The sequence below is a fragment of the Molothrus aeneus genome, chromosome 19 (genome assembly GCF_037042795.1).
Source record: "Molothrus aeneus isolate 106 chromosome 19, BPBGC_Maene_1.0, whole genome shotgun sequence".
Taxonomy (NCBI): domain Eukaryota; kingdom Metazoa; phylum Chordata; class Aves; order Passeriformes; family Icteridae; genus Molothrus; species Molothrus aeneus.
Window position 1 is genome coordinate 851464 of NC_089664.1, and position 27244 is coordinate 878707.

Genomic DNA, 27244 nt, shown 5'->3' on the forward strand with positions numbered 1-27244 from the left:
TTTTTAAGAGAGAAGCCAGCCCCACATGCTGCCACATGGCCAGGTCCCTGCTTCCTCCCTGCACAGCTGCTCCAGTGCTGCCAGCCCTGCTCCTGGGAGGGCTGCAGGACCTCTGCCAGGATCGTCGTCTTGCCTGTCCCAGGAGCAATCCCAGCTCTCCCAGACCCTCTGTAGAGAGGGTTCAGTTATTCCCAGGAAGGCCTGGGCTTCCCATTTGGAGGTGGGACCTTGTTTGTCATCCTGCACGGCCACCTGACCCCTGCTCCTTCCCTCAGACCATCCTGAGGCTCAGCCGCCACGGAGGCTGGGCTGGAGGTCTCAGCACAAAGGGAAGATGCTGTGGGTGAGTGATGTTGCTTCAGTTCAGCCCTGGGGGACCTTCCTATTTTGGAGATCCCTTGATGGACCTTCCTATGGATGGGCTGATGTGTGGGGACAAGCCCAGTGCCCTCATCCCTGCAGTCCATCCCGGGTTCCCAAAGGCTGGCTCCCAGGAGATGGAGCCCCCAGTGGCAGGGGACAGTTTTTCCCAGGATGGAGGTGGGACAGGGCCAGCTGCCCTGGTGCTGGTGTTTGGACAGCTCCATGCTGTCCGCATCTCCTCGCTGCAGGCTCTCTGTCACCTGAGTATCCCAGGATGGGGATGCCCTTTCCCTCCCAGTCTCCTCTATAGCCCCTGGCCTTTCTCCCTCCTGGTTTCTCCATCCCTTCCTGTCCCTCCACTGTTTGCAGACCCTGCCACAGGGTTGGGTGAGGCTCTGATTCACCACAGGGCTCCCCGCCAGCTTTGCCAGAGGTCAGAGACAGAAAGAGGCACACAGCTCTGGAATAAACCACTTCATGATCCAGTCTAGACTTTACTGAGCTCTTGCAAAAACTTGGTATTAATGTAACATTGACGTATAAAGTAGGATGGGTCCGATTTCTCAGCTGGAGCTAGATGAACATGATGGAGCCACAGCAGTCGGTGGGACGATGCTCACAGACCTCAGCTGCCATGTGAAATCCTGCCCGCGGGGCTGCTGCCCGCGGGGGCAGCCTGGGGCCGGGGGAGGGCAGTCCGTGCCGCCGGGGCTGGGTACCACGCTGCAGCTGGGTGTTCCGCTGGCAGGAGACGCTGCTCACCCCCGCTGCCCACGGGGAGGATGCTCGGGGTGGCCGTGTGGGCCCGAGGGGAGGACGGTGCGGGGAGGGACGGGGTGAGCCCGGCCCGTTCGGTTCCTTCTCCCGAACTGGGAGCTGCTTTCCACGTGTCCGTGAGCTGGGGCTGCAGGGCTGCCGCGGGAGCTGCTGGCAAGCTGAACTGCAGGTGAGGGTGGCAGGGGAGCCGCCAGCGCTGGCCCTGGTGCCCCGGCGGTGCAGACAGGCTGGGGGGCCGCTGCAGCAGCGCAGCGAGCCGGGACCAGCCAGCAGCATCTCTCCTTGCATTGCTGGTGCTGAGGCAGTGTGGAGCTGGGGTAGAGGTCAGTGCAACCATCCAGAGCCATTTCCCGTGGAGAATTCCTGGCCAGGAGAGCTGCTGTGTGAGTGCTACATGCTGGCCGTGGCCAGGTCCTGGGGATGTTTCTGTGCAGGAGAGGTGGGAGCCGGGGTCTCGGCTGGCGGCACTCCAGGGCTCCGGAGTACCGCGAGTAGCTCAGGGGTGAGGGCTGCAGGGCGGGAGCTCTCCTGCTGCTACCAGACCACGGACGGGAACCAAGTCACAGCCACGGGACGATGGGGGGAAAGGGAAGAGGGTCCATCCCCTGCAAGGAGCAGAGCACACATCTTCCAGCCCCTGCAGCAGCCGGGAGGGTCTCTCGGCACAGCAGGAACGTGTGCCCAACCTGCCACACCAGGAGCTGGCTGCTCTGGCTGCACTGGACCGTGGAGCCCTCCAGGTGGTGGAGCACACGTCTGAGGGGCTGTGTGTGCTCAGAAGGCTGCAGCCTGTGAGGTTAAGCACGGGTTTGTGGTCTAGCACCAGCTCTTCCCTGCTACCGTGGGAGAGCAGGCACCGTGTGCCTTCTGCAGTCCTTTCCCCTTGCACAGAGCCAGTCAGTGGCAATTCTGATCATTGTGGCACTGTTTGGAAGCAATTATCTCTGTACAGTGAAGTCCAAACCTTGTCCTGGTTCTGCCGTGCTTCCTGGGGCACGAGCATGGCAGCAGGCCTAGGAAGGGAGGGAGATATACAATGGAGTCACCGTGTATGGATGAAGGATGCTTTCCTCCCATCTCACCCAGAAGAACCCATCAGTGTCCCTTGAAAGGCAGTCCTGGCTGTGCCTTCCTACTGGGTTGGGCAAGGACTGATGGCCCTTGGGGAGAAGGTCACACCACAGTGCTGACTGAGGGGTCGGAGAGGTTGAGCTGGCCGGTGATGTCGGTGGGGTGATACTGCTGCAACACACAAATAGACAGACAAAGAGAAAGGAGTGTTAGGCAGTTCTGGCACTTGTCCCCACTGCCACTTCTATCCCATGTGTCCCTACAGGATATCTCTTGGGGGTGAAGCAACGCCCTGAAAGCTGCTACTGGCTGAGGTTCCCTTCCCAGTGCCATCCACGCTTGTGCAGAGGTCGTTGCAGACGCTCTCCAAGCACCCTGGAGCTGGGCAGAGGGGACACCCAGGAGCGCAGTGCAGCTTCTGCAGAGCGTGGCTGCCACGTCACCCGCTGAGCCAGGCCCTCTCTGCTCTGGGAGGGCTACAAGACAAAGCCTGTGACTCATCAGCCCAGCCCACGCCTGAACCTGTGTTTGGAGGGTCTGGCTGGGTTTTGGCACCTCTCTGGTGCCAGATCAAGCTGTGCTTTGAGGCCAGGGCGTTTCACCTCCTTGCTTGAATGACCCTGCTGTGACTATCCTTTCATGCAGGTGAGATGTGTGGTGTGGTTGGTTTGTGATAAAGTGTGGCGTTGATTGCTAATGTGAAAATATGGCCTGTGTTGGGGATGTGGTCTGGATTTGGGGTTCTGAGCTCCTTGCAGATGGAGGGGCTTGGCATGGGAGGGGCCATGGGAGAGCCCTCCCCTGCTGCAGCCCCATCAGGAAGTAGGGGGCAGAGCAGAAATACCCATCAATGGGCAAGAAAAAATGTCCTTCCTCCCCAGGCAGGAATTTACAGCGGGGCAGTTATTTCCTCCCTTCCTCCTTCCAAACTCCCTTCCTCTCCCAGCTCCACTCTCCAAACTCCAAACCCTGACCTGGAAACTCTCTAGGCTGGAGCATCCTGCGCTGCTCTCTGGGGTCTTAATCCAGTGCCAGGGCAGGAAAGGGTCTCTGTGGGTCTCATGTACTGCAGCACAGATCCTCTCCAGTGACATTTTCCCAGCCCTTGCACCACCCTGCCCAGGAGGGCTGATGTTCTGAGGGGCTCCAGGGGGGCTCCTCGGTGACGGATTTCACCTGCCCTGCTTTGGTCAATGGTGGCCGTGGCCTTCGCGGCGCTGCTGGCAGCTCTGGCACTGTGGCTACCCTGTGTGCTGCACACCCTGCCTCCTGCCACCCCTGAGCCTTGCATGGGCTGCGTGGGCTGCCCTGCCCAGCCCAGATTTGTGCTTCCTGGGACCCCTTGGTGGGAGCAGCTGGGGCAGGGCCAGGAGCCAACGCGCTCCCGTCTCTCCGGTGCTGAGCGGGGACGCGCTGACACCCAGGGAGCCTCTCAGGAGATCACCTGCCACCTCTCAGGGGATCACTCTGCCACTTAGGGCACTGGCTAAGATTCCAATGGAGCCTCTGGGAATTCCTGGCCATGGCCTTGCCTTGCTAAGGGGCAACAGCTCAGCCATTGCCTGTTGGCACAGACAGCGGCTGGGGCCATCCTGATGTTACTCTGCTGCCCTGGGGGGAGCTTTTTGTGGCTATTCAGCAGCCCACCAAAAAACACCCCTCTCTCCCAAAATCGGGTGCAGCCACCCCCTCCTCATGAAAAATTTGGATTCCAGCTAAATGCAGTGTTTCCATGGCAGAGCTGCCGGGAGGTGTGTGCTTTGTGGGATGGGGCTTGACTCCGGCAGGGAGGAGAGGTTACTGGGAAAGGGGAGAGGCTGTGACTCACTGGTGGAGGAGAAGGAGGAACTGGAGATACAAAAATGAATGGGTAGAAGAAAGGTCCTTTGTTAAACATCCTGATGTAAGGGGGGGTGGAAGAAGCGGAGTGTGCCTGTGTGAGTGCGTGTGCCTCGGTGCACGTGTGCATGTGGCTGCTGTGGTGGTGTAGCAGGGCAGGCTGGGGCCTTCTGGCCTCTCTGCACAGCTCTGGGGGTGGGAAACGCTAAAACAACCAAGCGAAATGGGCAATCTGGCCAGAAAAATTAAAATACAAGAGCATGGCTTTTGATTTGAAAGCATATCTCCTCCAATCACAGAGTTATCACAGGGTAACATTCTCATTTACTTTTTTTTGTGTGTAAAGTTCATGCATGCAATTTTTAATAATAAAAATTAAAATGAAAATAAAAAAGGAAAAGAAAAAAAAGCAAGAAAACGGTCATATCAAAACTATGTTAAAGTAGGACTAATGCTAGAAGCACATATCAGTAATTTAAGGTAAATTATGTTACAGGGATGGTGCAATAATCCCCAAACCAAACATTATAAAGCCAAGAAATTAATCAATATTAACCGTAGAAGAGACTCAAACATGTTAAGGTATGGAAGTGAAGTGAAGGCACCAAAAACTTTAAATGACAACCAGGAAGAAAATATAGACAAGAACTTAATGTCTTTAAAAATGACTTCAACCTAACTGGGCTCATATGGTAGTCCCTGGCTGGTGGAAGATTTTCTGGAAGAATTTTAGTTTGTTGTTGTGGTTTTTTTTCCATTAAAAATTAGGATTCCAGCTAAATGCGATCTTGCTGTAGAAAATATCAACTTCCCTTTAGGGAAAAAAAAAAAAAAAAGTTGTCTTAGTTGTCTTTGACCTACTTTTGGTTCTTTTGGGCCAAAAACTAGGCTCTTTCTCAGCCAAGAAGCATTTGGCTTTGGGACAGCTGATCCTTCACTGAAAAGGTGACCTTTTCCAGGAAGCCCCTCGGTTGTCTCCCAGCCCCGGCACCATGCCCACGGTGGGGCGGTGCCGCGGGCCGTGTGTCACTGCTGTGTCACGGGGGCTGGGGCTGGCAGTGTGGCTCTGCGGGGGCTGGCGATGCGGGGGGCTAAGGGACCTGTGCACCTCGATCGTGTCTGTACGCAATGTGCCGGCTCGGAGGTGTCTGTGTGGTTTATGCGTCTCACATGGCGTCTGTGGGGTTGCAGTATCGTGGGTGGCTGCGATGGATGGACACGTCAGCTCTGCCAGTGCTACTCGAGTTGCAGGAGCTGCCTATGGGGAACACATGCATCTCCTCCTGGGGCGGTGGGGATGATGTGCCGCGGAGAGGCTGTGCAGCTCGGGTGATGGTGGGCGCTAGGACGTTCAGAGTGGGGTGGAAGCTTCCCAGGGCTGTCTTGGCTCCATGGTGCCAGCCTGTCTCTCTGGCACTCCTGAGGGACCATTCTGCAGGGCTGCAGAGCAGAATCCATTTTTAAAACTCCCGACAACGGAAAGGAAAGAAGCAAGGCTGCCAGGTCTGCGTCTTTCGCTCGCTAGCCAGGAGAGCCCGTGGGGCTGGGGTCAGCCTGGCCTTCCAGCCCCAAGGGCTCTCCAGCCTTGCCCATCTAAGACCTGGTGTGGGCCTGCAGCTCTGCTGAGCATCATGAAAGAGAGCACCTCGCTGCTTTCTTGTCTTTACAAGGACCCCAGGCAACGTGCCCCAGCATGCTACGGACTCATGGGGCCTTCCAGCAGGAGGGCGTTGGGGTCTCTGAGCCAGGGCTGCTGCATGGAAGTGGAGGTCACCGAGCACAGGCTGTGACATGAGCTGGTGGCAGCACCCCATTCCCGCTAGCTGCTCACCCTGCAGAGCAACCAGCAGGTCTGCCCAACATCACCACAAAGCTCGCTCCACCACGGACCTCCTGCCATAGCTGCTAGCCTCCAAGTTGGCCATGTTGGCTTGGATGTTCACCCCATTGGCCTGTTCTTGACCCAGCTAGCCCAGTTCTCTGGGGAATGTGTCCTGGGAGCCTGGCCATGGCACCCCGTGGCAGGCAGAACATTGTGACAGGCTTCAGAGCAGTGGGGAATAATTGACTGTGCAGCTGCCCCCAAAGTGGGGACCATCTTCTGGGATGGGTGGGGTCATATCCCTCCACTACTTGCAATGAACAATGTACCAAGAAGAGCATGACTGGGACCCAAACATGGGGAGCCCTGTGTTGTGCTGGACCCCAAGGAAGGGGAGAGAAGAGCTCCATTGCCCATCCATGGGACCTGTGGTGCAGGTGGGCACTGGGCCTGCTCAGCTCAGGGCATTGGGGGCAGAGAGAGCTGTGGGCTGGTTGGTGTAGGATGGATGCCACACTATGGAGCAGGATCAGGACCAGGACCAGGACCAGGACCAGGATGATTCCCTGAAGAAGGAGCAATGTGGGGGTTACCAGGGGTGCCACACACCAGCTGCCCCATTTTTCCTGGGTTCTTCCCTCTCCTTTGCTCACCGGTGGCACTGGTTCCCCCGGGTGCCCAGGGCACCATCATGTTGCTGCTCTCCCAGGGCAGGACTCCTTGGTTTCCTACATGTGAAGTAGTTCAAACACAACAGAACATGGGGGTCTACTCAGCACATGCAGATCTTTCTGCCAATTTTTCTCCTCTCTATTTTCTCTGCATTCTACTTGTCCCTCCTCCTCCTCCTCACTCTTGCACCACCCCCTGCACCACCCACCCATTTCTGTCTCCTCTGCCCCGGTCATGGCTCAGGCCACAAAGACACACCCTGTGACCTCCCTGGAGAGCTGCTCGGGGGTGCAGCAGTGGGGAGAGGGGACCCCAGACATGGGGGCATTACTGGGACAAGGTGCCACCCAGGGAGCACAGAAGCAGCACAGGAGATGACAGGGATACCCATCTTCCCTGGGGGTACAGATGATGAGTGGGAAGAGTGTGGGTGGTTCCCCCATGACTTCCAGGCTTCGAGGTGACAGCGAGAGGAGCACTTTGTGTGAGATGGTGGCAGTCGAGCCCGGCCGAGGGCTCAGCTGTCCCCAGGGCCGCGTTCCAGGGGTGCTCCAGGAGCTTCTTGGTATGGAGCCTGCGCTGGTGTCAAGGGCAGCCTCCTCCATTTCTCATACACAGCCGTGGCCCCGAGACCCCCTGCGATACCACATGCTGTCCCCGAGGCGCCCAAGCCTGCGGTTGGGGATGGGCACCCCGCCACGGGGGCCACATCTCCCCGCGCTGCCACCGTCCCCCCGTCCCCGCTGCGCCTCGGGCAGCCTGGCGGGGACCTGCTCTGGGCAAACCCGGCACAAGGCCGCCGGTCGCCCCGGGGAGGGGATCTTGGCAAGCCCGGCGCGCCAGGAGGTCGGGCAGCAAAATGCAGTGGGCGCTGCCACACGAGACAACAGAGTAGCCACAGTGCAGAGTGTCATACAACAGACGGCGACATGCAGAGGGACACGGCTCAGTCCGACAGACCAACAGCCCAACCTGACGCTGAAGTGTCTGAAGCTCCAGCACGAGCAGACACATTTGCACATTTGGAAACAGCTGGCTTTAGAGGCAGCAATTTGGAAATTTTCTCTGGTTATGTGAGAGCAGCGGAAAACAAGTTTGAACCAAGGCTGGGTCTTTAACAACCTCCTCTTTGGAGCCTTTTTGTCTCTTTTCTAGAGCTGCATTACTGCTGATGATAACCAGAGACAGCTGTCACTCCTGTGCGAGGACTATTCCGAATGCTAATTGTCACAAACAAAAATCACATGTAGAGAGTGTGACACGCATGGCTCTTGGTGAGGTGACACGGTGCCCAAATTAAATCGGGGTGATTGTTTTTAGGCATACAATGACAAACAGGTACAGGAACACTTAGGAACAGAAAAAAAAAAAAAAAGAAAAAATGTCATCAGTTTCAAGAGGTCAGCACCGGTAAGGTGAGCGAAGCACAGAGAGGAACATCAGAAATCATCCAGGCAAAAAGAAAACAAAAAAACAAAACAAAAACTCGGTTGCATCTCCCAACTCATCACAGGACTCCAAGCCACCTCCTGCCTGCCCTCCAGGATCCCAGCATCCTTTCAGGTACACGGGATGACTGACTCACTGACTGACTGACTGACTGGTGACGAACATGAGCTATGCATGTACACTGGCAGCTTCGGGATGGGTGTGTGGCAGTCGATGGGATGGCAGAAGAGAGAAAGAGAGAGAAAGAGAGAGGGCAGAATTGTTCTTCTTCCTCTTACCGTATCCTTGGAGGACCTACGTCTCTTGAAGCTGGAGGCCAGGGTGGAGGTGATGGACCTAAAAGTGGCTTTCTTTTTAGGGTCAGGTTCTGCTCTACCACTTTTTCTATCCTAAAATGAATATGTATAAGTAATTAGATCTCTAGTGTGTTGTTGGAAACTCTAAATCTATTTGAATACTGCCCCGTGTCATGGCCTTCATTTAGGTGAGAAAGCTACTGGAGGTGTTCTGCCACTCCCAGTCCTCCAAGGGCCTCCGTGAGCCAGGGCTACGGCACAGCCACCACACTGCTACAGCTATGGGGGGCCGGCCTCGCGTCTGGAGCGCTGGGAACCCCTCTGGGAGGCAGCCCTGCTCTCCTGGTGTCTGCAGCCAGGCCGGCACAGCTGACCTCGCTTCCTGGGGATGCTCTGCCTGGCGCCCTGCCCCTCGCTTCCACCGCTAGCCTGGCTGGACCGAGACGTGAGATGCTGCACCTACCACTAAAAAAAAAAGTGCTCAGGGCCTTTTCTGAGGCTGAATCCTAGTGCCACAAGAGAGAGAGAGGACTGCATTGAAAGAGAAGTCATTGTATGAATATTCTGTAAAAAAAATGTGTTCAAAAATTCAAATGATGCAGTTGTGCAAAGCCGAACGTGGTTGTTGGTGGTGGTTTGGTTTGTTTTCCAAAGTAAAACAGGCTAAAAACCAAAAAGGAAACTGGAAGAAAAAGAAAAGCAAAAAAAAAAAAATTACAAAGGAAAAGAAAGGGAGGAAGCAAAGCGTTAGTGCCATGATGTCGTCGGGTCGGGATGAACTCAAAGAGAAACAGAACTGAAAAATGTAGGCGTTGGAGTTAGCGAGTCGGACCTGGTTGGCGCAGGCTGGGAGCACCAGCCGCCATGGTGCGGGGGCCGCGGGCCGGGGGGCCCGGCCGCGCTCGGCGCCGGGCGCTGGCAACGAGTCCTCCCCAATTGCTTTGGTGCCAATGAGTGTGACCTTGCCGACGGGGGACGGAGTGACCAGGTCTGGCTCTGCTACCGCACGGGGGTAACCAAAATGTATCCCGCTGGTGCGTAGAGCATGCTCGGGGATACATTTGCTCCTCCTTCTCAGTTCTCTCTTTTGCGGACATGCACAAACGGAAAGGAAAGCAAGATGAATGGAATGAAATGTCTTTTTCTTCCATGGCATCTCAGGAAATAGCCATGGCAAAACTGTGATCCCAAAAACCATTATTTTTGTTTGTTTGTTTTAACAAATAAATCTTTCCACTTGCCTACCTTCTAGCAATGTACCAGATACTAGTGCTCTGACGTTTCCTCCTGTGGAAAAGTCTTACAATGTCAAACGGCTCTTTACCATGAGGCTGTTTACCCCCACAGGGCAGCATGCTTTGCTCACAGTCCCACAGACTCTGCCCAAGGACCCAGTGCAGTATTTTCTAGAAGGTTGGCAAGTGAAAAATGGCAGTGCGACTAGTGTGCTCTGTCCCAGCAGCCTTAACCCCCTTGGTGCTGCTGCTTTTTGGAAGCAAAGGAAAAAAAAGGAAAAAAAGGAGAAAAAAAATTGAGAAATGGCTTTTCCGAGACTCTTTCCGGTGAACTGAACCCAGCGAGCTCTCAGGATGCAGCAGCCCGGCCTCGTGCTCCCCTCGCTGCTCTCGGGCAGCCCCCCCGCAGCCCCAGCCAGCGCTGCTCCCCAGGGCCCCGCCGGGCTCCTCGGGGCTCCCCGAGCCTCCTCCTCTCTCTTTGTCTGGCTGGCTCTGCTGTGAGCAGCAGTGTCCTTTAGCCACCTAAAGGAGCTCTCGCTCAGTGAACGCCGCTGCGCTTCCCCAAGGGAAAAAACAGCCCGGGCAACTCAGACAGAGCCTCCAGCTGCCCTACACTGGGGTCAGGGGCACTGTGGGGCTCAGCCCCAAAAGCAGCAGGGGAAGGGAATTGTGAGGCTGGTGGCCAACAGATGTGCCCACGGCTCAGTGTCACTGCCAGGCACCTCTGACCCTCCTGGGCTTCCCTGCCTGAGCGGCACAGAGATGTTCCAGCAGCAGGAGAAGCCTGGGAGAGCAACAGGCCCATTAAAGGAGACCAAGGGAGGCTCGGCACTGACAGGGACCGGCACTGCTGGCTCCTGTGTGGGGAGATGTCCTTGTCTCCAAAGGACAAGAGCACGCACCACCTCTTTTTGGAGTTGGTCCTGGGTATGGCAAGGGCTACCATGCTGCTGCAGAGCAGGCAGGGAAGGGGAGGTGATGGAAACTATCCTTGGAGCATTCCTCCACCTGAGCACCGGGCAGGGATGGTCAGTGGCAGCAGGCTGACCTTCCGATCTGCTGCTGAGCGCGGCTGGAGCCGGGCTGCAGGGCAGAACCTGCAAGGAGCCGTGCTGGCACTGCCTGCTCAGCCAGGGCAAGGTGTGCCTCTGGCACGTGGCCCCCAGCAGAGCAAAGTCCCCATCCCGAGCTCCACTGGGGGTGTTTGGGCCAGGCCTCTGCCCTGTTGGAGCTTTGCTGGGAGAGACGGCATCGGGCAGGGGCAGCTCCCGGGGAAAAGGCAGGGACACTACCCTACAGCTTAACAGGCACCGATTAACCCAGCTGGAGCTACGGGGGGTGGGGTGGGGGACAGAGGGCCCCATGCTAATCCACAGCTCTGCATTCACTGATTTGGTGAAGGAATGGAAAACGCACCTGGTGGAGATTTGCTCTAAAAACGGTTTGTCCTACCTGCAGGTTTTTCCTCCACACATTAACGGCCGCAAACGCCAGCTGCATCTGCTTCCTCCGCGCGTCCTTATGCCTTTTGTAAGCTATCTCTATGAATATTAAAAATATCCCGGCAACAATACCTCCAGCCACCAGCATAAACACACCTGAAATAAGCAGGAAAGTTACAGGGGGCACTGGAATTGCAACACCACCCCTCATTTCTCTGCATCACGCTCAGCAGTGGGAGCATCTGCCACCCCAGGGTCCCCCCGCCATCCCCCCAGTCCTGGAGGGCCGGGAGGGGAACACAGCCTGGGCACTGAGGGGTGTCAGTGCCAGCTCTGGGGGGGCACAGGGCACTGAGCAGCAGCACTGCTGGGGACAGGCACAGCAAGCCACAGGGCACTCCCCAACCCCAGAACCATGGGGCCATTTGCACCAGAACCCAGCCCTGGTGCTCATCAGGAAGCACAGCTGTGCACAGAACTCTGTGCTGTCCTTGGATGCCTGCAGCCCTTGGGGTTGACATTTCTGGAGTGGTGTCTGAGGAGATAGAGCAAAATACCCCTTTTCTCCATCGCCTGTAACTGGCCAGCGTGCTGGTGCAGATGGGGTCCCATCCCACACCCCTCATCCCTCATCACTGCATTGTCTGGCTGTAGGACCAGCAGCACCACCTCAGTGCAAAGGGAGAGCCTGTCTCAGGGTTCTCACAGTCTTTGCAAGATGAAAACCCCTCTCTATCAATTATCCTTGTTCTGGTCCTGCCCAGGGCTCCTCAGGACTGGGGTCTGCCCTTGGCCTCCAGCCCCCTCCTGCAGCAGGGCTCTCACTTGCCTCCCCCGAGGTTCTGTTCTCCTCTCTGCAGTGGTGCCAGCTCTGATGGCACTGTGACAGCCACAGTTTGGCCAGGGCAAGGGGGAGAGCCATGCTCACACACAGCCCCACTGGCAAGAAGGGCACCCAGGGAAGGTGGGGGAAGCTTTGTGGAACTGCTCTGAGCAGGGTGGGAATGGAGCCCACCTCAGCAGCCTCCCAGCACTAGGAAAGCACAAATCCAGAAGAAGCAGAGATTTGGCCTGAGAGGAGAGCCCTGGGGAGGATGTCTTGAGCAAAAGCAGGCTACCCAGTGAAGGGGGAAAAAGAGGTTTGCAGAACAAACCTGCCATATTTTCAAAGGTGAGTGTTGCTGGGGCATTGCTACGGGAATCACACTCTTGATACCTCACCCAAGTCTTGTCCAAATCCTCCATGAAGCCGTTCTCGTGAGACCTGCAAGCACAAGGAGACAGGACAGGGCAGTCACTGGGGACCAGCCACAGGCAGCTGGGGCACACACTCTGTGCCTTCGTGCCCTCCATCCTAGGGCTCTGGGCTTGCCTGCATCTCCTAGCACAGGAAGCAGGGATGTGCTGGCTGTGTGTGTGCACCTTTGCACAGGTGTGTGTGGGCTGTGTGCAGGGGCTGCCAGCACTGCGTGGGCACGCACATCAGAGTGCTGTGAGCAGGCATCCACAGCTCCCCACTGCCCCTGCAGCAGCCCTGGGCCAGTGCCTGCTACCAAAAGAGCCACGTGTAAGCCATGGGGAAGGTGTGCTCCCAAGGAAAGACAGAGCTGTCAGTGCTCCAAGAGCTCTTGGAGAAGGCTGCAGGGAGTGGACATGAACCACATCTACCATTTCCCTCCTGCATGGTTCCTCTGCCTACCAGGGCCACTTGGAGCCCAGGCAATGATGGACCCCAGTCCTTTCTGGTGACCCCCAGCACCCTCTAGGCCAGAGCACTGCTGCCTGCAGTGCACAGTGAGGGCTGGGACACCCCAGCAGCTTGGTGACACAGCTCAGTGTCACAGCTCGGTGTCACAGCTCGGTGTCACAGCCTGGGAGGACACAAGCCATGTCCTTGCAGTACCTGCCTGAACAGCTCGTGGGGATGGAGTGGGCACAGAGCACAGATCCCACCACAGGCTCCCTGCACTTTCCTCCCTCTTGTTCCTGGTACACCCCCACCACCTTCCTGGGCCATCTGTAGCCCTGGGCTTCCCCACCCTCTCCCAGGAGGATACTGAGGACTCCTGTGGCCTCTTCAGGCTTCTCACATGCTGGTCCCAAGTCCCATCTGTCCTGCTGCCACCCTCACCATGTTAAGATCATCCCACAGATAGGGACCATGGCTCCCTGGGTCTTGCCCATCTTCCACATCCTGACCATTCTCCTTCACGCCTTTCAGCTCTGCATCTTGGGCAGGACCCTCGTGGCTCCTGACCCTGTCTCTCCTAAAATGAATCTCCCAGGACTCCCCTCCCTTCACTTGGTCTTTCCCTGCTGCCTGTTTCTCCACCGTGACATTTCTCTGTCTGCAATGAGTGTGGCATTGCCAAAGCCATACAAGGAAATCCCTGTTCACCCATAATATCAGGCTGACTGTGACACCCCACACTGCAGGTTGGTGCTGCTGTAAAAGCCTTGGACTCAGACATAGCCCAGTGTACCGCCATGGAGCCAGAACCCTGCATGACCAGGCCAGGGCAGTGCAGTGCTGTGGGACAGGCTGAGCCCTGAGGGAGGAGCTGGGTGATGGCAGCTCCCACACCCTGCTCACACAGACCTGTGCTGGACAGGCTGCTCACACAGCCCTGCTGCTCTCTGCCCACATTGCCTACAGCCCTGGCTGGCCCTGACTCTGCTCCCTGCCCTGCTCTGCCTCCCTCCAGCTCCCTGCTGTTCCCCAGCCCTGCGAGCCAGAGCTGGGGCTGTGGGTGCCCAGCCCAGCCGCTCAGTGTCCTCTGCCAGGATGGAAGGGCAGCCCCCAGCGGCCCTGTCCCTGCAGAGGTCTGGAGGGAGGCTGGCAGTGCCTGGCACGAGCAGCATTGGAGGCAAGAGCCGTGTACAGACTTGAGGATGGCCAGGGAGACGTTCTGCTTCCAGGGGCTGTCCTTGCGCATGCCGATCCCGAAGCCGGAGCGGAAGAAGAGCTCCCCCGTGGTCACCAGGTCACACTTCTGGGAGGCCTCGAACTCCAGCACTGCCGAGTCCCAGATGAAGGCGTGGAGCTTGCTGGACACACAGGAGGATGGATGGGTCAGGCTGGGCAGCCCAGCTGGTCTGCAGCCTCTGTGGGAGAAGCCTGGGTGCTCCCAGCCCGAACTTAAACACTGAAGCCACCCAGCCTTGCACTGAAGGAAGAAAAGAGGCCAGAAAGGGAGGCCATGGCCAGGACTCCCACTGTGCCACCCCCAAGCAGAGCTTGTGCTCCCCACCAAGTCCTGGGACGCACTAGGACTGGGCAGATGCCACCCAGCCCCAGCTGGGAGGTCCCATCAAGCCACGCTTTGGCCTCAGCTGCCTCCACCTTTGCCCTGCTTGCTCCCCCCAGCTGAGCTCCCAGAGGCCCTTCCAGCGTGGCCAGGCAGGGTCTGGCCCCACTCACTTGTCCCTCACTGCCTGGATGGCCTCGGCAGCGCTCTCGTAGTTGTGCTTCTCCATGTGCCGGTACATGGTGCTCAGCTCCACCTGCCGTCGGAAGTAGATGTCCACAGAGCTCTGCTTCACCGTGGCGTAGATGAACTTATCCGAGGGGTTGCGCAGCTGAAAGGACATGACGGAGCTCCAATGTTTTCTGTCCTTCACCAGCAAAACTTTCTCACCCCAAAGCTGTTTCCTAATCTCCCATCTCCTTCAGGGACCTGTTTTCTAGAGAAGACCTTGATTTCCTCAGAGGATGCCACAGGCAGTGAATGCTCTGGGAGCATGATGCTGGGGCAGGGGATGCTCTGGGAGCAGGAGATGCTCTGGGATCATGGTGCTGGGGCAGGGGATGCTCTGGGAGCAGGGGATGCTCTGGGATCATGGTGCTGGGGCAGGGGATGCTCTGGGACAGGGACACGGTGGCACTGAGGGTGCAGGAGCCCCGGTGGATGCCGTGGGTCCGGCAGTGCCGTGGGCAGGGCACACTGCAGGGTGTGGGATGCTGTGGGTCCGTGCTGCTGCAGGGCACATTCCTGCGTGCCTGGGCTGATGAGCTGTGGCTGTGTCCTTGCCAGAGCAGGAAATGGATTTGAGGCATGTGGAGAGTATTGACTGCACCGCAGGGACAATTTCATTAGTTATAACTCATCCATAATGAATTGTTTCCTCGTTGGGCACAGGAGGCTCTCCAGGAACTGGCAGGCAGTTTGACTGCAGACAGGCTATTTCTGGGCAGGTTGTTTTCCTGCTGATCCCTGCCCATGTCTGTCCATTCCCACCCAGGGCAAGGGCTCAGACTCATCAGGACCAGCCCAGGCAGAGCTCCCTGGGTCTGGCCCCCCAGCACAGATCACAGCCATGGTGAATCAGGGCTCTGGGAGCCACAAGCCATGTTATGTGCCCCAGGGAAGGGAAAGCAAGCGAGGGGTCATTACCCGGGGGTCGTTAATGCCTGTGATCCTCTCCTCAGGTCGGTCCAACACCAGGAAGGCTGCCAGGTTGGCAGTGTATGAAGCCACAATGATCATAGCAAAGCCAGCCCACACCATGCCAAGGATACGGGCAGAGAAACTCCGGGGAGCACCTGCAGGGAGAGAGGAGAGATCAGAGCAGCACCACGAGGGCTTGGCTTGGTTGCCAAAGCTGTGTCAATCCACATGAGCCCAATGGCAGCTGCAGATGTGCACCATCTATCTGCTCTGCCAGTAGCTGTGCAAGGAGCCTCTGCATTGCCTGAACCAAAAAAAGCCTCCAGCTCCTTCCAGGTCATGCTGTGTGCCACCCTGAGAGGGTGGGTAACCCTGGGCAGGGCATCCAGCCCAAGTTTCCCTGCCCTGTTTCCCATCCGGGGCTGGGGCTGGCAGGAAGCCCTGACAACTGCCACAAATGTGCAACACTCAGCACCACCAAATCTCCTGCCAGCCTGCTCCAGGGAGGGCCCAGGGAATGAGGTCCCACAGGGACCATGTGAGAGGGGGAGGCTGTGGAAGAGGGCAGGGGCTGCCCCCCAGCCTGCCCAGCTCAGAGCCTGGGCTGCAGGGCAGAGCAGTCCTGCTGTGAGCTCTGACTCACCTTCTCCAATGCCAGAGTTCAGCAGGACTCCCCAGGAGAACCACATGGCTGAGGAGAGAGTCAGGGCATCTTCCTCCTCCTCCTCACTGTTTACTTTGAACCGGCCAAAGGGGCTGGAAAACAAGATGAAGAACCCTTGTCATCCCCTCACCCTGATTCCCAGGGCTCCCCACTGTGCCCTATGGGTCCTGGTGCAGCCTTTGTCACTCATTCCTACAGACTGTGCCTGCTCCCAGGCAGCTCTTCCCTGTTGTGTCCCAGTGCCTGGCACATCCCCGTGCTGACCTACAGCCCTGTCTGGCTCACATTGCTGCTGGTCCCATTCCACTCTCTCCAGACCAGAAAGATCATCTGACCCTGGCCTGCTCCAGCCTCTGCCACTGCAGCACAGAGGGCTCCCTGCAGATCAGCCATCAAAGCCTCTGGGCACAGGGCTGACAGGTGCCCTCAGAGGAGCTGCCACAGGGCCAAGGAAGGCCAAGAGGAAATTCTCTCAGAGCCCAGAAGCTGACAGTCCCCTTGGTCAGGTATCTGCACAGCACCTGGTCTGACAGGCGTGTTCCACATCCCCACGTGCTGGGTACCCCAATATCCACATCCCTTAGCTTAGGCAGCCAGAGGGGCCAGGAGCCTCAGCCCAGGGCTGGTGGGGCACAGCAGGTGGGTTAATTCCCTGTGAGGGCCCCCAAAGGGCTGCAAGACATGCCCAAACAAGGGACCCAGGGGATAGTTCCCAGGAACAGCTCCCTGTCCCCTCCAGATCCCGAGTGGCTCAAAGTGCACTCACCTGAATCGGTCTAAGAGGTACAACATCACTGCCACCACGTGCACAGACAGCCCCACCAGCAGCCAGAGAGTGCTCTGGAAGGGCTGCATGAACGAGTCCAGGGTGCTGCGGGGGATTTCCTGCACACAGAGGAGAGGGAACAGCGCTGGCACCCCCCAGCTGCACCCACAGGGGCCCTGCCCCAAGCTCCTGCTGCTCAGGAAGGGTCAGGTTGGTGCAGACAAGAGCCTGCATTAAAACCAGCAGCCTGGAGCCTGGAATGGCAGGGGCTGCTCTGGGCACTGCAGTCTGGGGAACGGGTACCTCCCGTGTTCTACAAAAGCTCCCACCCAGCCCATACCTTCTTCACGAGGATGGTGAGGCCCTGGTACTTGAAGGGCTTGGAGAACTCAATGTACTGAGCCCGCTCGTTGTTGATGGTGAGGGGAGCCACAATCATGTCAGCCTGGCCGCTCAGCAGCTCCCCCATCATCCCGTTCCACTCCTTCTTGTTGCTGTTGTTCACCTGCCAGGAAGCCAAGGCTGGGTCAGACCCCTGCCCTGACACACATCCCCCACCAGCCAGGACCCTGCACTTTTTAGGAATCCTGCATTGCCCTTCCACCCCACCCTGCTCAGGAGAAGGGCATGGGGGTGTTTCAACACACGACACAGGCAAAGAAAGATCACAGGCTGCCCAAACTCACCCTCTCTTGGGTACCAAATTTACCATCAGCCACCAGGTGAACCTCGTAGGTGAAGTTCATCACGCCTGCCAGGCGGATGAGCAGGTCAATGCAGAAGCCATAGCAGCACAGGGCCACGGTGGGACGGCCTGGGGAGGGACAGGGGGGCCATGAGTGGGGACAGCCCCAGCCAGGGACCCCCACAGCATCCCCCTGTCCCCGGGGAGAGCAGCCACCCCACGGCTCTGGCTCCATGTGGGATGGAACCACGTTATCCTTCAGGGCCATCTGCCTCTCACGCTGCCTCCAGCACTGGGGCTGTGGGCAGGCTGGGGACAAAGGGGTCCCTTTCCTTTGCCATGTCCCAGTGAGGTGGGCTGAGAGGGGGTGCTGCCCACCCACTGCAGGGCAAGGAGAGGGCTCAGTGCACGTGCTGGAGGAGTCCTGACATGAGCCCAGCAGGCTGAACACAGCCCAGGACACAACTCTGGGGGGATGTTGTACACAGGAAGGTGTGATGAGCCAAGGGGATGCCCTTCAGGTGGATTTGGGCAAGCCTGGCATTGCTGAACAGCTCCCACCCCACACCAGGTGCTCACTCCTGATCCTGACACAGTTTCTGTGACCGTTTGAAACTGCTGCTGTGTCAGTGCAGCACATGCTAAGGTGCCTTGGGGTCCTTGCTGCTGCTGGAGATCAAGACAGAGAGAATTGGAACATGTCAGGAGACAGAAATTCGGGATACAATCCCTCAAAGCTGCCCTGGAGCCCATCCAGAAGAGAGACAGTGGGAAAGAGTCTGTTGGGCTCAAACCCCTGGATCCAGGGCCCAACTGCTGTGAGGCTGAGCTGATGGGAAGGAGGGCGTGTCTGGGGGCCAGCTGTGCTGTCACCTCTCTGTGCCTCATCCTCTGGGCCTCCTGTGTGACTGAGCACCTTCCCTGGGACCCCTTCTTGGAATGGAAGTCCCCAGCAGACTGAGTTACCTGGGATGGTCTCATTGGGTCCAGTGCAGAAAACCTTTTTGACAGGATCTCCATTGATGGTGAATTCCTCCCTACATGTCCCATCTGCCTGAGTGGGCTTCACATACACAAAGGGCTCTTGGTGGATGGTCACAATCTGTGAGGTGAAGCACAAACACCCTCTGGTCTGTGTTTCCCTCCAGAGCTACATTCCCGTGGTGGGAGCTGGGCTGCCCTCCCCACATGAGCTGTGGTGCCCTCCCCAGCTGCCATCTCAGCCCAGCAGCTTTGGTATGTGGAATCAGAGAATCCTCTAGGCTGGAAAAGACCTTTAAGATCATGAAATCCAACTATTAACACAGCATTGCTGAGAAGAACACCCAGAATATTTGCTTTCCCTGCACCCAAGGTGAGGAGTGTCCTCCTTCATGTGACCCTTTCAGCTGAGCCTCAAAATCTCTTTCCCTAACAGGAGACTGATGGGAGACACAACCAGGACTAGTGCCTGGAAAGAGGCTCCAGACACTGCCCCAAGTTAATGCAGGTGTTTCAGTCCTGCCCTGGACCTTTCAGAAAAGCAGCAATCACAATGTACCCATAGCACCTCTGCGGGGACAACGCTGCCAGTGGGAATGGGATTTCCCTTGCTGGACAAATGATCAGTACAACAAATGAATGGTCAAACTGGGAAGATCAGCCTGACCAGGGTCCAGTCACTAAGGTGGGATCCAGTCACTGAAGGGGCTGCTGAGTGACACTTTGAGGAAGAGCATGAGAAGCAAAGCAAGACTGGTGGGACCTTCTGCCAGTGTTACCTCCAGCTTCTGGCCATCAGCTCCTCAGGGATTTCCTGAGATCAGCCTTGCAGCCACCAATCTGCCCACCCTTCACAAGAGGGTTTAATCTCCTTGTGGATCTGTTTCCATCTGGCCTCTGCACTGTCTAATGGAGCTGAACCATGCCTTGGCCAAAGGAACCAAAGGAGCCAAAGGAGCCCGTCCTTGTATTTCTCACAAACCTGTGACAGGTGTCCTCTGGCTCCCATTAAAAATGGTGAGCACCTGGTTCCTCCACCTTTCCATTCTGTTTTCTCTCATATCTACTTCCCGCCTGTCTCTTTCCAAACCCAAGGATGCCTGCTGCCCTATCTAGATTGACTCCAGTGGAAAGTTGCGCTTTGAACATGCTCCAGATTTCTCTCCCATATCCTCTCCTGGCCTTGCAAATCCTGCTGCCAGCTGCAGAGCAGCCATGGAGGTGGGAGGCAGATGAAGTCACTGCCCAGCACACAGAGAGCAGAGAAGCTCTGCCCCTAATGCCATTTGCTCTTACCTTCAGCTTGGTTGACATCTGATAGCCTTGAGGTTTCTCAGTTTCCCCGCCTGGCCAGATGATCTTCCTGTCGTTGGTCAGGACCTGAGATGGATCCCAGAGGAAGCAGATGGACATGAGGCCAAGGAGGACACTCCAGTGCCAGCCCCTCCCCACCCAGGCCAGCCTGCACGTACATTGCTGCCGTTGTAAATCCCAACCTGGACCAGTTTCCGGTTCTGCAGGTTCATGATGCTGTAGTTGGCAAATTTCCTGTCCCCATCCTCATTGAACTCCACCCGGCCGGTGACACCCTCTGAGTACTTGGAGGACATCAACACCCTAGGGAGAGAAACACATCTGGGACAACCTAGAACACCTGCCGTGCTCCTGAGGTGCCTCACAAGGCATCAGAAAGACAAATGCTTCCTCTCAGTTCCCTGCCATAAGCTCACTGCCCTGTACAAGTCCGGCCAAGGCCACCTATGGTCTGTTCATAGACCTGTGGTCATCCCCTCCTGGTGGATGGAATCAGTTTCCCAAATGTTCTCTGCCATATCTACTGCCATTGCCCCTTGTTCTCCACCAGATCAGTGCCATTTCCCTTTGGAATGATCCATCCCACGGCACCCAAGGACACTTTCCTCTGGGGTTCCTTGGGAGGTGTGCCCATTGTTACAGCTTTGGTGCTGTGCCTGGCATCTGCCCATCCCAGCCTGGCCAGTGGCCCAGGCACACACAAACACCACCAAGGAGAGAACCAGCCCTCAAACCTTGGGAAGGTGATAGCAGAGACACACAAGGATTGCCTGAGCCACTTGTGAAGAACAGCTTTGACTCACTCATGCCAAAGACTGTCACTGCAGAGGATGCCAGAAATGTCTCTAAAACCATCTCCAGGCCTTGCAGGTCTCATGCTCAACAGAACCCAGTCTGCAGGGAGTGGCTGCTGCACCAAGGCCCAGCCCCTGTGGCCCCAGCAGCTGCAGTGATGCAGGGATTGGGGTCTGGAAGGGCACGCAGGACCTGCTGATCCCCCTGCCCTGGCAGCAGCACCCCACAGGCACATGCTCCTATCTGTGACACTCCAGCCTCCACATCCACAGCACCAGGGTTTGCTACAGCCAAGGGCAGCCTGTTCCATGCATGGGCAGCTCCTGCCACCAAGCCCTGTGTGCAGCATTGGAGCCATGCCACAGCCCTTGGAATGCTCAGCAGGAAACGTGTCAGCAGCACTGAGGTAAAATGGGACAGAAATATCCCCCTACCTTGACTGGGCAGAACCCCCTTCTCTCCCACTTCCACCCATGGAATCAAGCTCCAGACTGGAGGAGGCCATGGTCCCCAGTCTTCTCCTCCTGGAGTCATTCCCTGCCCACACATCCCAGCTGTCTAGGCATTGCCCAGGGTAGCATGGGTTGACATGGACTGAATTGGTGCCAGGCACCAGGATGATGCCTAAACAGTCTGGAAAAACTGGGTGAGGCCTGTGCCTGAGCCTGTGTCTTGGGAGAGTTTTCTAGGAGAGATGTAGCCCTCACATCCAAATCATGCAGGACAGTCCAGGCAGCCCTGTGCCACATGCCCCAAAGCTTTAGTGGCCCTGAACAAAGCCACCGTGTCCTCCTGCACCTTTTCCACATGCTCCCACCTTTTCCAGCTCTCCCCCAGGTCCTCTGCTCCCTCCAGCAGGACCCTTTCCCCAATACCTCTTAAAAAGGGGTCCTGTCTTCCAGATGTTGGTGTTGCCCACGCAGCCCCGCGGTGGGTCTGTGATATTCTCCTTCTCGAACAAGTCGTGCACGGCCTGGGCCACCACGGCGACAGCGTCACTGATGTGGGCTGACTCGTTCTTGCCGTTGATGAGCTGCAAGCCGATCACTCCTGCCGCGGCAGAGGGGGGCGGTCAGGTCAGCATTCCTGGGAGCATCGGCTGCTCCAGCGTCACTGCCGTGCCCAGCTCTTGGGACAGCGAGCACACGGCTGCGGGCTGGCACCTGGCACCCCCAGCTCCATCCCCAGGGCCCTGCCCAAGCCTTCCCGGGTGACAGGCAGCTTGCCAAGCCGCAGTGACACGGATGTGGGGCGCGGCAGCCCCAGGGTGGCCAAGGCCGGGTCCCCAGGCGGGCAGAGGGACGGAGAGCAGAGTGCGGGGCCCTCCGTGTGGGACCCTCCGTGTGGGACCCTCCGTGTGGGACCCTCCGTGTGGGACCCTCCGTGCGGGGCCCTCCGTGCGGGACCCTCCGTGCGGGACCCTCCGTGCGGGACCCTCCGTGTGGGATCCTCCGTGCGGGACCCGCCGTGCGGGGCCCTCCGTGTGGGACCCTCCGTGTGGGACCCTCCGTGTGGGACCCTCCGTGTGGGATCCTCCGTGCGGGGCCCGCCGTGCGGGGCCAGCCGGCACCGCGATCCCGCAGCCCGCGGGGGCCGGGGAGGGCAGCGCCGCTGATCGCCGCTGCCTCGGGCTCCCAGCCCCGCGGTGAGTCTGTGATATTCGGGGCCCGGGAGGTGCCTACCGTCCGGGGCGTAGCGCAGGGCATTGCCCGAGATCTCCCGCTCCCCCACCAGCCACACGTAGCCCGAGCCCGTCATGTTGAGCATGGCTGCTGATCTGTACACCGTGGCCGCGTCATCCTCGCTGCAACGACACAAGGGAACGGCCATGGGGCTCCAGCTGAGCCAGGGCTGCGGCGGTGCCACCCCGGGGGACTCTGACTGCTGGGCAATGGTTAAATCCTCGATGCAGTGGGACCCTTGCTCTCAGCTTCGCCTGGTCCCACAGCTCCCGGCGCTGCTGAGCGCCTGCACATCAGCCCATGGTGCTGCAGGCTGGGGGCCGTCGGGCTGCCCTCCTTCCCTCCTTTCAGCTGGACCAACACGCACCATCAGTGCCCAGGGCTGCTCCTGCAGCACAGCCAGGCACGGCAGCCGCGCTGGGACTGTCCCTGCCCGGCCAGCAGCACCCCCAGCACCCCCGGCTGCCCGGGACAGGGACTATCTGTGGGGGCTCTCTCAGGCTCCTCGGAAGGCGGTCAGACCCCAAATTCACTGACTCCAGCGCTGGGCAGCACTGGGAGAGGGGAAATCAGAGCAGGGGGAAAGCAGCAGCACGGCCTCACCTGGCAGAGAGGATGATGACCCTGGCCTCCAGCTCCTTCGCCTCCAGCAGCAGCGCTGTCACGTTTTTGGTCCCAGGGTCAAACTGAAGCACTTTCTCAGCCTGTGATGAGTGTGAGCAAAGCTGGTTAGTGAGTGAGCCCCCAGACTGGTGGTGAGAACCATGCTATCTAGAAAAGGGTCAAGAGAATTCATTAAACTGCACAAAAGTCCGCTAAATAAGATTGGTTATAGTTATTTTTTTCTTTCCTTTCTTTCTTTTCTTTCTTTCCTTCCTTCCTTCCTTTCTCTCTTAAGGTTTTGGCTTTTTGGTGGTTTTTTTTTTTTTTTTTGCACTGTGCATGCAAACTGAAGTCAATCAAGACCCAAAAAGAGGCGTGCATTGTACAGGAAAGAGAAAAAGGCTTTGAAATGCAATTGAAAACTCAAACGAGTGTTGTTTTTCAAAAACATGGGAAATGAAAAAAAACATATTGCACAGGGTTAACCTTTGGGAATCAAAGTGAGCAACTTACACCAAGGAACTGTTTCCTTTGGGGAGGAAAGGGGGTTGGTTCAACTTTTCAAAAAAAAAAAAGAACTTGCAAGTTAATTACTGGTTCACATGCATGTTTCAAAAAGAAATCCTTCCAGGATCAGCTGGCTAAGTTTCCATTCTCAAGTCCAAACCAAACTATCTCAACATAAAAACGTGCTACCAAGAAACATAGTCATGGATATTTTTTTTCTTTCTTTTCTTTTCTTTTTTTCTCTTTCTCTCTTTTTTTTTCTTTTTTTTTTAAATTTTTCTGTTGGCTGTGGCTATTTTTCATTTGCTAGTTAGGTTGGTGGGCGGCGTGCATTTCCATGCATATATACCTTGGGTCCTCGCTTGTTGTCATAGGAAAGTTGGTCGAGGTTTTCATAGTTCCTTTTTTTACTCTGATGAATAATGTGCACAGAGAAAATATGTAGACACAGAAGAATATTATAAACAGTTGAAAATGACGTGTAGTAAAGCAATCCAACATCCACCTCCTCCTCCACTGTTTGCTAAAGGGTCTCTATAACGCTGGAGCTCGCAAAAACCACTATCAGGAGAGATTGTGCCTCAGCTCTGACGGGAGCGTCACGGAGCAATCTGAGAGCAGAGCCTGAGTGGCACAGCTGGTGCGATGCAGTTGCATTTTCCCTTGAGGGACTGGGGGATTCTTCAGCAAGGAAGTTTTATCTTAAGCTCAGAAAGAATCTAAGGGCCTAAGTGGTGGGGTTTCCATGGAATTACTGTGGAAGTAAAGGACAAAATGTTGTGTACGGAAAGTGCTGGATAAAGGCAAACTGTTACAGTTCAGAGTATCAGCATTACTAGCATCACTAGCAGCATTACAGTCCTGTCCACCCTCAGAGAGTTCACACAAAGTGAGGTGTCAGCTGAACCTCTCACCCCCTGAAAGGAGGGAGCAGCTTCCTGAGCTCTGCTGACATCCAAAAGAGAAAGATAAAGTTCTCTATGTGCCGTGTTGGCTCAAAGCGTGGCGATATGAAGCGATGGTGAACATGGGATGGCATTGCAGCTTTTACCTGGTCCCTGGGGAGGGCCCAGGGCACCTCATGGCTCTGCAGCACACAGGTGGCCCTGGGAGGTGAGCTACCTGAGACCAGGGCTGGCCCTAAGCGTGGCTAGGGGGGCTCAATGCTTGGTGGTCTCCATGCTGCTGCCTGGAGCATGCCAGGGGGGCTCAGGGCCTGCACTGACCCCGGAGAGATGGGGCTGGAGCAGAGATCCTGCTCCTCCCCTGCTCTGTGCCTCAGCTGCTGGTGCTGCCTGGCCCCAGAGCAGCCCAGGGCAGGGCAGCCACTGCTGGAGGTTTCCTCTTGGCAGGCATTGTGCTGAGGGCCCAGAGCCTCTGCTCAGAGCCCTGACACTGCAGCAGCCTGCACAGAGCCCCAGCACCTCCTGGGAGCAGCCCCTGGGGCCAGGCCAGGCACAGCAACCTGATGGGGCCTTCAGGAGAGGGCTTGGCAGCTTTTGGTGGGACATAGTGGCACATCTTCTCTTTGACCCCGCCCCAGCTGAGCATCCCTCATCTGTGTACATGGGGTGTGGGACACAGCTCTACTCTCATCTCCATTTCTCCAGAGCCTGATGGGAATGGATCCCTGCTAGGAGTGGGGGTCCATGCTCCCAGGCTGCTCCTCAGACAGACAGATTGCTCTTCATCTTGCTTTCCAAACTCATTAGCTTGCCTTTTCCTGAGCATTCAGGCCAGTCTTTGGCAGGACATCTTGCCAGGTCTCCTTTCCATGCAGCTGTGTGACCTTTCCTTTCTTCCCTTGGACGCAGCCTGATGGGTTTTTCATTGCTTAAAAAAATCGGGTCCTGGCAAGGAAAAGTATGTGAAGAGGCAAAATCTGCTTGGAGCCTAGGTCTGCCTTCATTTCTGATGACTCCCACAGCGAGGATTTCTGCAGTGGCTCCTGCTGGGCCTGCAGTGAGCCCTGGAGTAATGACTGCTACAAGGAGGCCAGAGATGCAGCAGGACAGCAGGAATGTTCTCCAATCAGGCAACGCTGGTCACTTCTCCCCAGGCACTGTCAATGTAGCCAAAAACTTGGTCATCCATGCTGCAGCCACCAACCAGGAATTCCTGGGATGTGCTGGCACCTCGGCCCAGGTTGGTCAGCAGAGTCTTCAGTACAACAAGGCTGGACCCTTGTCACCTCTCCCTGTCACTAGCCCTGTTTCCAGAACTACACTAGTAATCCTCTTTTTCCCATTTTTCCATGTGGTCCTGCAGCCCTTCTCTGATCTTCATGCTTCACTCAGGGACTGACAAATCAGAAGTTCCCTTTCCACCATATGCTCCTGCAATCACTCAAAAATTTGCCACTTTCATGCAGGGCATTGTCCCAGAGAAAGGCAGGCAGCACAGCAGGGAGCTGCCACCTCTGACCCCAAGCTCTGGTTCCAGTGTCCAGCACTCCCTTCTGAGCCCCATGAACGAGCAGAGCTGTGCTGGGTGGAGCAGCTCCAGGCTGAGGGTTCCTGCAGACAGCCCCAGAACAAGGCCAGCCCGTGGGCACTCCAGGGCTGGCCAGCACGGCCTGGGTGCTGGGCTCAGGGTGCTGCTGGAGCTGCAGACCCACACAGTGGTGCCAGGATGGCACATGGGGCTGGCACAGACCCTGGAGGCAACGCCATGCCCCAAACCAAGAGCCCAGAGGGCAGGTGAGTCTCTGACCCTGAGCAGGTCCTCCATGTCCTCAGGGGCTGTGATCTAAGCCTTGAAGAGGTCGAGATCAGGTCTCCTGCCTGCTCTGTCCCCAGGGCCCAGGCTGCCCTTGGAGAGGCTGGGGAGGGGCCCATGGTACAACTTCATGGCATGGAAAGAGCCAGCACAGAAGAGAGACTGGAGAGAAGAGGTGGAGGAAGACAGGAAAGCCCCAACCAGTCAGACCAGTCTGCCTGACCTTTTGTCAAAGGAAAAAGAAACAAGATGCAGTGGCACACCCCAAAGAGAAGACAAGGTGACCTGTTGGGACAGAGCAGGTGCCCCAGGATGGAGAGAGGCTCTCAGGCTGCCAGAGGACACCAAGACGTGGTAGCTGCAGTGCAAAACGGGGAAGGTCTGAGGACAGACCCTCCCTCCCCATCTTTCAAGCTCTCAAAGGCTTTCCTGCAGGGTGGGCAGGCTGAAGAAGAAATGCACCCCGTGCCTGGAGCACCACATGGGGCAGGTGGGAGTGGAGGCATGAGGGGGAACAGCAGAATGGGATGCATAGGAACTACAGGAAAACAGAGAGTGGAATTCAAAAGATGCAAGAGGAGGGAGAGAGACTGACAATGGCTCTCCCTGCATGAAGGGCTTTGTGCTGGGAAGAGGTTTGGGAGTAGAATACTGTCCTGCTGTCACCCAGTGGGAAGCTGCCCTTGGAGGCAGGAGGACCCTCTGTGGCTGGTGGAACATCAGTGCATTGAGACAGCCTGGGATGCAGCAAGGATGAAACTTCTTGAAAATCACTGCCTTAATCAGGAGTCTGTTGGTCAGTGTGGCTTGTGCCAGCCTGCACCCCTGCAGCGGTTGTTCCTCCAGGGAGGTGATGAAGAGCAGTCTCAGGGTCCCATCTCTCAGCTCAGCCACCAACTCCAACCACAAGAAGCATCCATGGCCACATCTCAACAGCTGAGAGACTGCCAAAGGTCTAGCAGCTGCAGGTGGGGCTGCAAAGAGCAGACTGGGGTCCCTGCCTGGGAGGGAACATCCCCAAATGGGTGCCTGCCCTGATGCTGCTGGAGACTGGATGAACTCAGGCTCTGGCCATCCGAAGGGGACCTCACCCTACCCAGGAGAGAGGATGTGCTGGGACTCCCCCCGTAGGACAGGAGGTGTTTCCTTGCCTTCCCGATTGCAGGTACAGCTTC

At 57.0% G+C, this 27244-nt stretch overlaps 1 protein-coding gene across 18 annotated transcripts in view; it reads right to left on the reverse strand.

The window, feature by feature from the left end:
• Positions 1-824: 824 nt before the first annotated feature.
• Positions 825-27244, reverse strand: part of GRIN1 (glutamate ionotropic receptor NMDA type subunit 1) — a 40314-nt gene continuing 13894 nt past the window's right edge. Inside the window, exons 4-23 of one of the 18 annotated variants that reach the window (XR_010784767.1) lie at positions 23701-23763; positions 22845-22945; positions 22242-22363; positions 21435-21609; positions 19923-20067; positions 19747-19830; positions 18436-18571; positions 17471-17598; positions 17125-17289; positions 16785-16903; positions 15998-16110; positions 15361-15509; positions 14388-14545; positions 13853-14014; positions 12121-12230; positions 10977-11122; positions 9122-9373; positions 8272-8382; positions 4912-5490; positions 825-2379 (exon numbers count right to left, since the gene is read on the reverse strand). Coding sequence is in view for 11 of the 18 variants with exons in the window: in XM_066563180.1 (XP_066419277.1) it covers positions 2314-2382; positions 8272-8382; positions 9122-9373; positions 10977-11122; positions 12121-12230; positions 13853-14014; positions 14388-14545; positions 15361-15509; positions 15998-16110; positions 16785-16903; positions 17125-17289; positions 17471-17598; positions 18436-18571; positions 19747-19830; positions 19923-20067; positions 21435-21609; positions 22242-22363; positions 22845-22945; positions 23701-23763 (2508 nt within the window). In the remaining 7 variants the exon portion in view is untranslated. Of the gene's footprint in view, positions 2383-4911; positions 5491-8271; positions 8383-9121; positions 9374-9534; positions 9577-10976; positions 11123-12120; positions 12231-13852; positions 14015-14387; positions 14546-15360; positions 15510-15997; positions 16111-16784; positions 16904-17124; positions 17290-17470; positions 17599-18435; positions 18572-19746; positions 19831-19922; positions 20068-21434; positions 21610-22241; positions 22364-22844; positions 22946-23700; positions 23764-27244 lie in introns of all 18 variants that reach the window. The other 17 variants (XR_010784766.1, XR_010784768.1, XR_010784770.1 and 14 more) reach the window with 17 other exon arrangements.